The sequence below is a fragment of the Schistocerca nitens genome, chromosome 5 (genome assembly GCF_023898315.1).
Source record: "Schistocerca nitens isolate TAMUIC-IGC-003100 chromosome 5, iqSchNite1.1, whole genome shotgun sequence".
NCBI classification, from domain to species: Eukaryota; Metazoa; Arthropoda; class Insecta; order Orthoptera; family Acrididae; genus Schistocerca; species Schistocerca nitens.
This window is the reverse complement of record NC_064618.1, coordinates 262,018,947-262,034,401: the sequence shown is the minus strand read 5'-3', so window position 1 is coordinate 262,034,401 and position 15,455 is coordinate 262,018,947. Positions and strand designations below refer to the sequence as shown.

General features: G+C 44.2%; 1 protein-coding gene across 1 annotated transcript in view; it reads left to right on the top strand.

The window, feature by feature from the left end:
• The first annotated feature begins 3,368 nt into the window (after nt 1–3,368).
• LOC126260027 (uncharacterized) overlaps nt 3,369–15,455 on the top strand; it is a 113,313-nt gene continuing 101,226 nt past the window's right edge. Inside the window, exon 1 of the mRNA XM_049957200.1 lies at nt 3,369–3,483. Coding sequence (XP_049813157.1) covers nt 3,423–3,483 — 61 coding nt within the window. The 5' untranslated portion in view covers nt 3,369–3,422. The remainder of the gene's footprint in view (nt 3,484–15,455) is intronic.

Sequence of the window (15,455 nt, the reverse complement as noted above, 5' to 3'; positions counted from 1 at the left end):
CTTTGGACGACTTGTGATCAAATAAGTAAAATACATGGATACAATTGCTTCGAAATTTCTCAACTCGCTGTGGTAAGTGGCAACAAAACGAAGGAAGTAGTCTTTCGCCCTTACTTTTCAACGTATGCAGCACATCGAAGAAGTAAGGACGGAACGAAACGAAAGGTTCAAGGGTGTGAATGAAATTCAAGGGGGAAGCATATCAACGATAATATTCGTTAATGACACTCCTGTGTACAGTGAAGAAGAATTACATGAAGTGTTGAGTGAAATACTCTAATACAAAATATAGATTGAGAGTAATCCGAAAAAAGAGACTTGCTGGTTCTATATGATTCATAAGTTTTCTTTCAACAAAATTTGTTAGATATTTGCCTTTGAAGTTAGGTTATTCTTAATCAAAGTCTTTCGATTATGAAAGTCATGGGGAGCAGCTGATTTGAGACTGATGATAGACTTGACATCTAGGGGATTCTGACTCTGAGAGGAAGAAGAGGGAAGGCACCAAGATGTCACGCAATGATTCCATTGTGTTAGAAGAAAGTGGAGAGGTAAAAAACTGTTTTTAGGACGTCGGCTACAAGTGCTACTCTGAGATGGAGAGGTTATCACAAGAGACGAAAAAGGAGTTCGTTGGGAGACCCATCGAACTAAAAAATAAAAAATAAACTAATTCATCACATGTGCAACAACAACGTACGAAATGGAGTTGCCCTGTGGATGCCGTAATGTTCTGCAGAACAGTAAACAAATAAATTTAAATTAAGTCTTGTGATTATTTTAATTTATGGAACTGAAGTATTACTAATTCTCTTTAAGAACTGAAACAATTAGTGCACAAAACGTAATTTCTGTTAAGACTACAAAAATACCTGCGTTAAAAGTTGCTGACCTTCTGAAACATTTTGTACGGTTTTAGTCGTCAACAATTCGAAAATTTCATCCACAATAGATGCAGGCAATATATTCCTGTTGACGAGGAAAACTAAATGTAGCACGATATGTTAGTTACAATATGTGGTGTACTAAATTATAATGCCTGTTTACTGCGAAAAATGTTAAGCAAAACATTTGAAAGTTCGAAAATTTGTAAAAAACACATGTTTCTTCAAGTTAATGTACAGTGGAACCCAGGATGAACGCATCTTTGGTAAGGATATTGCTGTAACATTGTATAAAGAACAAATTTTGGTAACTATAACACAGAATCAGTTTTTCATGGCAGACAATGTACAAAAATACACAGGTTAATCTGACTTCAGAGCACGTTTCGTGTTAACCTTGTTTCACCAGAGTTCTACATCTACATGATTACTCTGCTATTCACAATAAAGTGCCTGGTACAGGGTTCAATGAACCACCTTCATGCTGTCTCTCTACCTTTCCACTCTCGAACGGCACGCGGGAAGAACGAGTACTTAAATTATTCTGTGCGAGCCCTGATTTATTTTATCGTGATGATCATTTCTCCCTATTTAGGTAGGTGCCATCAGAATGTTTTCGCAATCGGAGGAGAAAACTGCTGATTGAAATTTCATGAGAAGATCCCGTCGCAACGAAAAACGCCTCTGTTTTAATGATAGCCACTCCAATTCACGTATCATGTCTGTTTCGCAATAATACAAAACGAGCTGCGCTTCTTTGTACTTTTCCGACGTCATCCATCAGTCCCTCCTGATGCGGATCCCACACTGCACAGCAATACTCCAGAATAGGGCGGACAAGCGTAGTGTAAGCAGACTCTTTGGTAGACCTGTTGCACTTTCTAAGTGTTCTGCCAATGAATCACAGTCTCTGGTTTGCTCTACGTACAATATTATCTATGTGATTGTTCCAGTTTAGGTTATTTGTAATTGTAATCCCTAAGTATTTAGTTGAATTTACAGCCCTCAGATTTGTGTGACCTATCGCGTAATCGAAATTAGCTGATTACGTTTAGTACTCATGTGAATTTTTTTTCACACTTTTCTTTATTCAGGGTCAATTGCCACTTTTCGCACCATACAGATATCTTATCTAAATCATTCTGCAAGTCGTTTTGATCATCTGATGCCTTTACAAGACGGTAAATGACAGCATCATCTGCAAACAATCTAAGACGGCTACTCAGATTGTCTCCTATGTCGTTAATATAGATCAGGAAGAATAGAGGGCCTATAACACTTCCTTGGGGAACGGCGGATATTACTTCTGTTTTACTCGATGACTTTCCGTCTACCACTGCGAACTGTGACCTTTCTGACAGGAAAACACGAATCTAGTCACACAACTGAGGCGATACCCCGTAGGCACGCAGTTTGGTTAGAAGACGTTGTGAGGAACGGTGTCAATAGCCTTCTGGAAATCTAAAAATATGGAATCAATTTGACATACCCTGTCGATAGCACTTATTACTTCATGAGTATAAAGAGCTAGCTGTCTTTCACAAGAACGATATTTTCTGCATCCGTGCTGACTATATGTCGATTAATCGTTTTCTTCGAGGTACGCCTGCCGAAGTGGCCGAGCGGTTCTAGGCGCTACAGTCTGGAGACGCGAGACCGCTACGGTCGCAGGTTCGAATCCTGGCTCGGGCATGGATGTGTGTGATGTCCTTAGGTTATTTAGGTTTAAGTAGTTCTAAGTTCTAGGGGACTGATGACCTAAGCAGTTAAGTCCCATAGAGCTCAGAGCCATTTGAGCCTTCGAGATACTTCATAACGTTCGAATACAGTATATGTTGTAAAACCCTACTGCAAATCGACGTTAGTGATATAGGCCTGTAAGTCAGCGGATTACTCCTACTTCCCTTTTTGGGTATTGGTGTGACTTGAGCAATTTTCCAGTCTTTAGGACTGGAGCTATTTTATCAGCATACTCTGAGAGGATCCTGAGTGGTATACACTCTGGACCGGAGACCTTGCCTTTATTAAGTGATTTAAGCTGATTTCTTACACCGAGGATATCTACTTCTATGTTTCTCATCTTGGTAGATGTTCTTGATTGGAATTCAGGAATACTTACTTTGTCTTCTTTGGTGAAGGAGATTCGGAAAACCGTGTTTAATAACTCTGATTTAGTGGCACTGTCATCAATGACTTCACCGTTGTTATCGCGCAATGAAGGTATTGATTGAAATACTCCGTAAAAAACCGGTAACTGTTTTAAAAAGTAAAATGTAACAGCTTCGTAAGCACCCCAGGTGAGTTGCAGGATGACAGTTAAGTCGCGATGAAAAATGTCTCTGTGATATAGGAGCCCCATTTATGACCTATATCATGTCTCTAAGAGCTGAGGCTGTGACACTGATTAAACTCTTGATAGATAAAAGCCTCACTTAGATAAATAACGTGATAACATCGATTACATACGGCAGAGAGTCAATATTTTTTGCGAGGGAACCAGTCTTGATCAAAGTGAAGAAGAAAACGAACGTAGTCGATATGGCCACTGGGAGCACGGCTTCATTCCTTCTGGCACTTCTAGTTGCAGTTGGCTTTCAGTGTGAGTATTCTAGTCAGACAAATAGGTACACTGTTAGACATCTCTTCCTGGACACATTGTTTAACAGACTTATGCACTACATCACTGACCTGTGACTATGCCAGGAGTCTAATTCGGCACATTGTTATGTCTTCGCTCTCTGTGAACTGAACAATCAAATAATAGCTTCCAAGTAAATCACAGATTTTATTTAATTTGTAATAAAAGTGTGAATGTTTTGGACAGTTGGGTATGTCATAGCAAAAGTTGTTGTGGTAACTTGTCGATCTGAAACGCTCTGAGCGTGCTTCACTTACTCGTTTAGTGTCTTCTAACTGTGAGAGATGTAAAACTATGCAAGAATAGCTTTTTGTCCCTCTAATTTAAAGTAGGTGCCACATAGCCTGAAGGTTTGCGCGAGTAATAAGCAAGACAGAAACAAACGAGTGTCTGAAACGTTGTGAGGCTTTTCCCTGTGAAAAACGGGACACAAAAGTTATACACACGTTGTCATATGATAACTCACAGATTCAGAAGTTACTCGGTAAAAAGCTTTTAACACACAGTCCTTCCTTTAGTGAAATAATCCCTGTGAAAAAACTTGGTTTCATGAGATCTAGGAATATTGTGCATTATTGCGCACATTCACTGCGAAACCTAGGCGCTACGAACCACACGAGACGAAATCTCCGGGACATATCACTCTATTACCATGTGACACCTATAGCCTTCATAATCTCCTCAGTTCGACGAGCAAGAGAGCTCACAAATTCCTTTAGGTACATCATATCCAGCTCATGCCACTCTTTTGTAATTACCTCTCGTATAGCTACGAGGACGTGATGAAAAGTACGTCTCCGAATTTTTTTATCCTGTTCTCAATATCTTTTGGGGTATTACATGTCATGCAGGTCATTTGATCGACATTCCCTCTTCGCTGACGAAAATACCAATTTTTTACCATTAGAGGGGCTCTGAATTGTAGTGTGTAACGTGGCAGTGTGTAACGCAAGTTTGTCGGTGCGTATGAAACAGTGTACTGTAATCGGGTTTCGAATTCAAAGTGTTCGCCCACACATGGTTCACCCTCTTCTCGAACATGGCAATACCAGACCACACACGACCGCTGTGACATCTGCGACAATCCGACGCCTTGGCCTCACTGTCATCGACCGTTCTCCACACAGTCCTGACTTGGCCCCATCCGATTTTCATCTGTTTCAGTAAATTAAAGAGCACCTCCGAGGTCTTAAGTTTGATAGCGTTGAAGCGGTGAAGTGGTGGGGTTTTGAACCGTCAAAAAAGTCAAACGTTCTACTGTGACAGTGTCAACAGATAGGTGGATCGTTGGCAGAAATGAATTCGTCCCCAAAAATATAAATATATAGACATGGAGCATAATGTATAGAATGTTAATAAAGTTTATTTTATGTAAAAAAAACTAAGAGTTTTCACACAAAAATTTGGAGACATTAGTTTTTAGCACGCCGTCGAACTAAACTTCTGGGATGATGGTAACTACATTTCACCTGCTCTTCCAAGTGATCCCGGACATTATCTATGAAATGAATATAGGGTGATATAGCTGGTACCTGTGTTCATGAGAAACAGTTCTGTCATCATCCTTTAAGATGTGAATATCCACAGGATACCACTCATGAAAATATATAAGAAAGGCCAATGCTTGGTCACCGCGAATGTTGATGTAAATTCCGTTTTCTTTCTGTGTAACCTGAATTAGCGCGACTAAGTCGAGGTACAAAATACACCCCCAAAACATTACAGAACCACCTCTGTGCTAAATCATACCGTCCACACACTGTGGGTTAAATGCTTCTTTGGACCATTGGTCCACTATAGGCCTTGCCTCACTTGGAAAGCGGAAAAATCGCTGCTATTCGGACCAAACAATACGCTGCAGGCAGCTGCTGTCAGGTTTCTGTGTTGTTTGGGCAATGGAAGACCTGCAGTCCTAAGTGTGCAGTGGCCTTTAATGCATACGTGTCTCCGAAACTGCATATCGCATGCAGTTCTCCGTTCAATGCTCGCTCGCAAACTGGGATGCATCTGCATCGCTGAAAGAAGCAATTTTTGTCGAATTGCAAACTAATTTTCACTGATAATGCGTAACACTCCTCTCCTGAGGCAGTTGTCTCGCCATTTTACCTGGTGCTGCAAGTGATACACTATTTCTTGTAGACAGATGGGGCAGTCCATGTTGCTGTTCTGCTGCACAGCAGAGTAGTATGTTTGGTGCAACGCTAAAAATTTCAAGAATATTCCTTGGCAACGCCAGAGGCACAGCGGAACAGGTTAATAACCAGGCAGAATTACACGGAGGAGGGATCGCTGATGGTGCAGCAGCAAACACAGAAGCTGCTGCAACGCTGTAAAAGAGTTGAGGACTTAAGCATGGAATGTAGCAGAATGACATGATGCTGATGGGAGGATACCTCATAATCGGTACTGGGCAAAGTATCGAAAGAAAGATTAAGTCGTATGCAAAAGTAACAAACCTCGTAATACTGAAACAGCAGAAAGAATGTCTGAAGGATGTTCTGAAATCCTGAAGTTACCAAGAGAGCTAACCAAATGAGAAAATCCGGGCGAATGGTATTGTCGCCTCACTGTCGCCAAACACATGAGCCCAAGAAGCGGAGATACTGCTGCTGTTGTGGTGGAGCTCTGTTCAGTTTGCAGCCATCCTGTCAAAAAGGTAGGCCTATGTCATCAATCCTCTGCTCGGATGAACGCCTTAGATGTGCCATGCAGCAACAAGATTTGCCTGGAGGGACTTTGTCACTGTGGGCTGCAGGACTGATCAGCATCTGTGGTTGAACCACCTGGTGGGTCTTCTGGACGCCTAACTACCTGTACCTTAGCGCAAATCGTCATCCATCACCGTGTGGGCGTATCACTGTTGCTGATGACTTCGAATCCTGTGGTAGACGTCGATGGTGCCAGTCTGTTTCTCTACAGGAGGAGGCTTCGGCACTTCTCAACATGGCTGTGAATACTACGATTTGAGCTCGGGGGTGCCTTTGCTGTATGCAGGCTACGTCAAGGCCACGGATGTCCTGATCATCTCTGGGGAACTGTTGGCCGTCTTGAGCAGCGCTGATGGCCATGCAAGCTAACTCTGGGGGGCAATGGCTTCCTCGACGACAGTGGTGCGCACACCGCTCCCTTTTGTTGTCCGTCATGGCAAGCCATACTTGGCCTATACTTGTGCAAGATAATGCCGCCCTGCACACGGCGAGAACTTCTACTGCTTGTCTTCGTCCTTGCTGAAACCTTAGCCAGCAAGGTGGCAGGATCTCTTCCCACATGAGTGGTATGTGCAGTGCCCTCCGACCAACTCGGGATTTTGCCAGTCTAATGCGCCAAATCGATTTTCAAAAATGGTTCAAATGGCTCTAAGCACTATGGGACTCAGCATCTGAGGTCATCACCCCCTAGAACTTAGAACTGTTTAAAGCTAACTAAGACAATCATCCCCGAGACAGGATTCGAACCTGCGACCGTAGCAGTCGCGCGGTTCCAGACTGAAGCGCCTAGAACCCCTCGGCCACAACGGCCTGCTCCAAATCGATGCAACAGGTGTGATACCCCTCAGGAGGACATATAATAACTATCAATAATTTCCAAGCCGAATAAGTGCTCGAATAAGAGGCAGAGATGGATCACAGCGTTCTTGACTTGCTCAGATTGTGAAGCTCTTTCTCTTGAATAAATCATCCAATTTTTCTGCAACTGTAGTCATTTGTTTGTCTTTACATGAATATCACATCCACCGATTTCCGTCTCATTCTGATATTTTCTTCGTTCTGCGGCCTTTTTTTATCTTATGGTGTACGTATCAAATGGTTCAAATGGCTCTGAGCACTATAGGACTTAACATCTGAGGTCATCATTCCACTAGAACTTAGAACTATTTAAACCTAACTAACCTAAGGACATCACACACGCCCATGCCCGAGGCAGGATTCGAACCAGCGACTGTAGCGGTCGCGCGGTTCTAGACTGAAGTGCCTAGAACCGCTCGGCCACTCCGGCCGGCGTGTTCGTATCACTTCACTGTCATGACGCACGTCGGCGGTGGAGCGCCATATGACTATACACTATCAGTTCTACAACGTTTACAGCCCTTCGAAGATACCGCGAAGCGATTTGAAAGGAGTGTCTTAATACCATGTCCGGTAAGCTTACAAACGATTGTCAAACATTTTCCCATGCGTCTGTGACATAGTAGTACTGCAAGCACGTATCACAAATTGGCTATACAGTGATGATTCGCAACAAAGATAGTAACTCGTATCAAGCTAATGGTCACCATTTTGAGCACTTGTCGTAAAAATGTTCACGTCATACGGGCAACCGAGTGATCGCTGCACATTGCCATCGTGAGACGACCCGCCATTGAGTGTGCATTCGTTTGCGTTTGTACATTAGTACCCACGAAGTCCTTCATAAAGTCAAAATGAGTAAAATACACACGGAATGTTGTCCATAGAACTGTTGAACACGTGCAGTAAAAGTATCTGAACCGTCAATTGCTGAGGGTGGCTACTACCTTTTCGCATTTCCGTGCATTATAGTTCGTATAATATTTTGTGTCACATTCCGCATTTCGTATCATAGCACTCTTCAAACCCATAGTCTAACAGCATCTAGTTTCTTTATGTTTTAATAAAGTTACTATCAATTTCTAAGGTACATTTATTAATTATTCACATGAAAGGAGTGTAATAAATATTGTACGAGATAACATCGACTTCAGCATACCATGCACGATTAAGTCCTTGTTTTGGTGGTGTACCTAAGTCAGGAAATCTGAACAACGAGGGCTTCTCAACCTTAATTAGTTGCTGTCCTCTAGGATGTAAGTCGAGTTCTCGGACAGCACAGACGACACAAACATTTCCGGTTCCCTTTGCAGATCTGCACGTATCTGCTGCGCCTGAGATCAGAAGGAGATCAGGTGTCGGCTTTACTCGTGAATTGCCACATGTTCTTAATTAACGCAAGAATCAAACCGATCTTTGCGATGAAAATGTAATGCAATTCAGTAGACAGAAATAAAGGTTAGAGGAAAGTGTCCAAAACCCGACCCACATTTTATTTTTAATTTGTAAAAGTAAAAATTGTTGAAACTTGTATTTTCAATGCGTGTAATATTTACTTCATAATGTCAGTCACCACCTACGTTTACTCTTAAAAATATAATGAAAAGTTGTTACGAAAAATGTATTGTTTTTCAAACTTTTACACTTACCGAGTTTACAAAATACTTCTGAAAATCAGATTCCTTATAAAGACAATTGAAATGACATTAAACAAAGTTAGAAAAAGGAACTCAATCACAGAGAGTATAATCTAGTTTCAAAGTGGATATAAGGTTACAGAATTTCTGTTTCCTTTGCTGGAGCCAAGAGCCCTTCTACAGGATATTCTTGTAGGCATTATTTCTGGCGGTTTGGTTTTTTTGACTTTTATGAAAAAGACTATCACTGATATTCTAGAAATTCCGACTTTGAAACGATATTCAACGCTCTGTGTCGCTGACAGTTGCACGGCCATTCTTCGCAAATCGTTAGGAGCAAGCCCAAAGCAAGAGAGAGCTACACCATTTCAACATCTATCTATACCTATAATTGTAAGTCTGCCTCTTTCTGTTTTTGACGCTGCCTTGGGTGTACTGCATTTCATGCTGGACAATCTCTGAAGTGTTTAATTTCTTTTTTACAGTCCATCTTCTTTTTCTGAACTGCGTCGGTAGCTATTGTTAATACAGACGGAATCTAGTTTCTTTGATCAACCCTCCCCGTTTTCCGTCTGGAATCTATAAGAGCATTTTAAGATAATAATTGCGTGTGGTTATACAGGTGGAATTTAAACATGAAATGGTAAGGGGTCTGTCTTACGCAGCTGAAGGCGGTCCGGTTTACGTGACTAGAGCCTACATTTTGTGAACAGAATAAATTCTTAGACACACGTCTAAATGAAATAATTTCATTTAGACATAAACCTTTCATCTTAATGTTGAAGGACAGATATAGACTGAGAGGCTTACTCGACAGTATTCATGAGAAATGACGAGAAACGTAGCACAACGTAAAAACTTTCTGTATTGTTAAAAAAGGTAATGTTCAGATGTTAAGCAACTACTACGAGGTGGTAAAACCATAAACTACTGTTGACACTCGTTCTCACTATTTTTCAGGAGAACGCAGGGGCAAGGGACCAGGCGGTCCCCTTTTGTGGAGGAGTCCAGTTTAGGGCTTTTCCTCTACTTTTAAAGCAATGAATAATGGATAATGCGTATTTCATACTTGAATTAAAGCTATCGTCCACAATACCACTTCGATTTATTCCCTAACCATGAAAAAATTATTAAAATCTCAAATGACAGGCATAATTTGGTAACAGGCTTGGTTCGGAGTTAAGGGAACTGGAATATTGTAACTGCTTAGACATCTACAGCCAAAATAATTTTTCTTCTTCTTCTTGCGTTACGGCCCTTGTAGGATCACGGGTAGCCCCTTCGTGGACTGCATTTTCCTCTTCTTCTCCCAGAACCTCTTCACTCTTTCTCTTCTTCTCTCCCGCTCTTCTTCCGAGATCTTCAGTTTCCGTTTTTCCTGTGGGCTCCACTGGTGACACTAATCTTTTCCTGTATTCTTCTCTGTCATTTATCTCCGGCGTATTGGTCGGTGTATATTTTTTCCTCCAATTTTCCTTTCCTTCGATCTTGATCCATAATTCCAACCAGTCCTTCCGAAGTTCAGCAACCCACTTGGTTCCTGTCTTTCCCCTTGTCCTCCCTGTTGTTTTCCCACACTCTCTACCTCATTCTGTCCATACTCATCCTAACTACATGTCCAGCAAATCTTGCCCGTTTGAGTCTGATTTCCCCGGATATTGATCTCATTGCTCTCAAATAATTTTTCATAATGATGATAACCATTTCTGATGACTGTCGTTCAATGGCTTAAAATACCATTTTATTTTTTAGTCTTCAATCCTACACGGTTTCACTTGCGTAGCCATTTTCAAGTGTATAAAACAGTCCGTCAAAGTGACACCCACTGCAGTTTACCAGTAAATAACCTTTGTACCGGTACGTTGGATCTGACCGGTAGGCTTACACCAGTGTAACAGGTAGGCCATTTCTGTTTCCCGGACTGTAATGTACGGGTGACAACGAGGACAGGATGTTCCATTACCAAGGGAATGCTGAATGCTACCTCAATTAAACATTCTTTCTCATTCATCCTTTCTGAAAGAGTAAGTCGATAACTGCGGACCTGTGGCTCAACCCACGTGGCTTCAGCACGCAGACGCCCGATGTAGAACACATACTCTCGAAGGCAGGCTCGAGTGTCAGGCATCCAGTGAGAGACGTTGTCTCAGTGATACTAGTTGTAAGCCAGGCAAGATTAGGGCTAGCTGAATTCAAGTGGACCAACAGCTTTGCCCAGTTGATGCTACTGCCCAATATGGCTGTAGATGTTGGTGGGTTACAAGTAGTCAGCTAGCCCGCATCGTTCCTGGTTTACAACTGGTATCACCGAGGTGGAGTTTCGGATATATGACAGCCAATGTGGCACATTATTATCGTTCATAAAATATGACTGCCGTATCCTGTTCGACTTAGATGATGATGATGATGATGTCCCATACTCCTTTACAGAGCGTAGCCCGCATCTCGTGGTCGTGCGGTAGCGTTCTCGCTTCCCACGCCCGGGTTCCCGGGTTCGATTCCGGCGGGGTCGGGAATTTTCTCTGCCTCGTGATGGCTGGGTTTGTGTGATGTCCTTAGGTTAGGTTTAAGTAGTTCTAAGTTCTAGGGGACTGATGACCATAGCTGTTAAGTCCCATAGTGCTCAGAGCCATTTGAACCATTTTTTACAGAGCGTAGGGGAGCGACGCGGGAGACCCGCGCCGCCTTACTAGGCAAGATCCTAGTGGAGGTGGTTTGCATATTGCCTTCCTCCGACCGTAATGCGGATGAATGATCTGTTCGACTTAACAAACCAGAAAATCGTTAGACTGCCGAAACATGTATCGGGTGAACAAAGACATTGAACACTGCGAGAAATGTTTGCTTGGAGATGCTAACTATTCCTGCAGGTGTTGCTGTTGTACACTACTGGCCATTAAAATTGCTACAAAACGAAGATGGCGTGCTACAGACGCGAAATTTAACCGACAGGAAGAAGATGCTGTGATATGCAAATGATTAGCTTTTCAGAGCATTCACACAAGGTTGGCGCCCGTGGCGGCACCTACTACGTGCTGACATGACGAAAGTTTCCAACCGATTTCTCATACACAAACAGCAGTTGACCGGCGTTGCCTGGTGAAACGTTGTTTTGATGCCTCGTGTAAAGAGGACAAATGCGTGCCATCACGTTTCCGACTTTGATAAAGGTCGGATTGTAGCCTATCGCGATTGCAGTTTATCGTATTGCGACATTGCTGCTCGCGTTGGTCGAGATCCAATGACTGTTAGCAGAATATGGAATGGGTGGGTACAGGAGGGTAATACGGAACGCCGTGCTGGATCCCAACGACCTCGTGTCACTAGTAGTCGAGATGACAGGCATCTTATCCGCATGGCTGTAACAGATCGTGCAGCCACGTCTCGATCCCTGAGTCAACAGATGGGGACGTTTGCAAGGCAACAACCATCTTTACGAACAGTTCGACGACTTTTGCAGCAGCATGGACTATCAGCTCTGAGACCATGGCTGCGGTTACCCTTGACGCTGCATCACAGACAGGAGCGCCTGCGATGGTGTACTCAACGACGAGCCTTGGTGCACGAATGGCAAAACGACATTTTTTCGGATGAATCTAGGTTATGTTTACAGCATCATGATGGTCGCATCCGTGTTTGGTGACATCGCGGTGAACGCACAATGGAAGTGTGTATTCGTCATCGCCATACTGATGTATCACCCGGCGTGATGGTATGGGGTGCCATTGGTTACACGTCTCGGTCACCTCTTGTTCGTATTGGCAGCACTTTGAATAGTGGACGTTTCATTTCAGATGTGTTACGACACCTGACTCTACCCTTCATTCGAGCCCTGCGGAACCCTGCATTTCAGCAGGATAATGAACGACCGCATGTTGCAGGTCGTGTACAGGCCTTTCTGGATACAGAAAATTTTCGACTGCTACCGTGACCAGCACATTCTCCAGATCTCTCACCAATTCGAAAACGTCTGGTCAATGGTGGCCGAGTAACTAGCTCGTCAAAATACGCCAGTTATTACTCTTGATGAACTGTGGTCTCGTGTCGAAGCTGCATGGGCAGCTGTACCTGTACACGCCATCCAAGCTCTCTTTGACTCAATGCCCAGGCGTATCAGAACCGTTATTACGGCCAGAAGTTGTTGTTCTGGGTACTGATTTCTCGGGATCTATGCACCCAAATTCCGTGAAAATGTAATCACATGTCAGTTCTAGTATAATATATTTGTCCAATGAATACCCGTTTATCATCTGCATTTCTTCTTGGTGTAGCAATTGTAATGGCCAGTAGTGTATTTCACCACGAGCGGCACCCGTAAAATACACTCCTGGAAATGGAAAAAAGAACACATTGACACCGGTGTGTCAGACCCACCATACTTGCTCCGGACACTGCGAGAGGGCTGTACAAGCAATGATCACACGCACGGCACAGTGGACACACCAGGAACCGCGGTGTTGGCCGTCGAATGGCGCTAGCTGCGCAGCATTTGTGCACCGCCGCCGTCAGTGTCAGCCAGTTTGCCGTGGCATACGGAGCTCCATCGCAGTCTTTAACACTGGTAGCATGCCGCGACAGCGTGGACGTGAACCGTATGTGCAGTTGACGGACTTTGAGCGAGGGCGTATAGTGGGCATGCGGGAGGCCGGGTGGACGTACCGCCGAATTGCTCAACACGTGGGGCGTGAGGTCTCCACAGTACATCGATGTTGTCGCCAGTGGTCGGCGGGAGGTGCAAGTGCCCGTCGACCTGGGACCGGACCGCAGCGACGCACGGATGCACGCCAAGACCGTAGGATCCTACGCAGTGCCGTAGGGGACCGCACCGCCACTTCCCAGCAAATTAGGGACACTGTTGCTCCTGGGGTATCGGCAAGGACCATTCGCAACCGTCTCCATGAAGCTGGGCTACGGGTCCGCACACCGTTAGGCCGTCTTCCGCTCACGCCCCAACATCGTGCAGCCCGCCTCCAGTGGTGTCGCGACAGGCGTGAATGGAGGGACGAATGGAGAAGTGTCGCCTTCAGCGATGAGAGTCGCTTCTGCCTTGGTGCCAATGATGGTCGTATGCGTGTTTGGCGCCGTGCAGGTGAGCGCCACAATCAGGACTGCATACGACCGAGGCACACAGGGCCAACACCCGGCATCATGGTGTGGGGAGCGATCTCCTACACTGGCCGTACACCACTGGTGATCGTCGAGGGGACACTGAATAGTGCACGGTACATCCAAACCGTCATCGAACCCATCGTTCTACCATTCCTAGACCAGCAAGGGAACTTGCTGTTCCAACAGGACAATGCACGTCCGCACGTATCCCGTGCCACCCAACGTGCTCTAGAAGGTGTAAGTCAACTACCCTGGCCAGCAAGATATCCGGATCTGTCCCCCATTGAGCATGTTTGGGACTTGATGAAGCGTCGTCTCACGCGGTCTGCACGTCCAGCACGAACGCTGGTCCAACTGAGGCGCCAGGTGGAAATGGCATGGCAAGCCGTTCCACAGGACTACATCCAGCATCTCTACGATCGTCTCCATGGGAGAATAGCAGCCTGCATTGCTGCGAAAGGTGGATATACACTGTACTAGTGCCGACATTGTGCATGCTCTGTTGCCTGTGTCTATGTGCCTGTGGTTCTGTCAGTGTGATCATGTGATGTATCTGACCCAAGGAATGTGTCAATAAAGTTTCCCCTTCCTGGGACAATGAATTCACGGTGTTCTTATTTCAATTTCCAGGAGTGTATGTTGTATCTGTTATGTTAGAAACTGTGTTCTGTGTAGTAGTGAGTGCATTATATCTTAGCTACTGGAGTGCCTACATGCGCAAATTGTAGGTTCTCGTATGGCGGGTGCTTCCATAAACAAGGTAGCCGAGGTATTTGGTGTTTCAAATGGTACCGGGTCGACGAGTTATACCACATACAGGAAAAGTGGAAACACATTATCCGCTAAGTCACGATGCGAACGAAATTGTGCGTTGGGTGACTGTGTCAGAGAACCGTTGAAGGGGGTTCGGACGAAAAATCATTGTATTTAATGAGCGGTTTCGACAGAGCAGTGCTGTCATCATCAGATCTAATGCTTTTAAATTTTTGCTACATAACATCCATCGGTGTTGCAAGTCGCTTCACACTGCATATGCAATACGCATCGGCATGTAAATTACAAAAAGTTTATCTACAAACAAACTGAAGTATGTAATGCTTTTGTAGTGATCTTGGCTTGTGAATTTTTTCGGGTACCATACGAGGCGTGTTTTTTAAGTAAGTACCGTTTTGAAATTCAAAGACATTCTAAGACATTTAAATAATTTTATTCTTACATGAAAGCCTACACCTTAATCTACTTTTCTACATAATTTCCGTCAATATTGAGGCATTTGTCGTAACGTTGTACCAGTTTTTGAATACCCCCCTTATAGAAGTCTGCCGCCTGATTTGTTAACCACTGCATCACCAATGTTTTGACTTCGTCATAGTCTTGGAGACGCTGACCGCCCAGGTGTTTCTTCAAGTGCAGGTACAGATGGTAGGCACTGGGCGCAAGATCGGGGCTGTACGGAGGATGATCTAGAGTTTCCCATCGAAAACATGTGATGAGATCTTTCGTCTGATTCGCCACATGCGGACGGGCATTGTCTTGCAGCGAAACGATGCCCTTGCTCAACTTCAGTGGACTGTTACTTTGATTCTGGTGTGACGTAGCCCACCCATGTTTCATCGCCCGT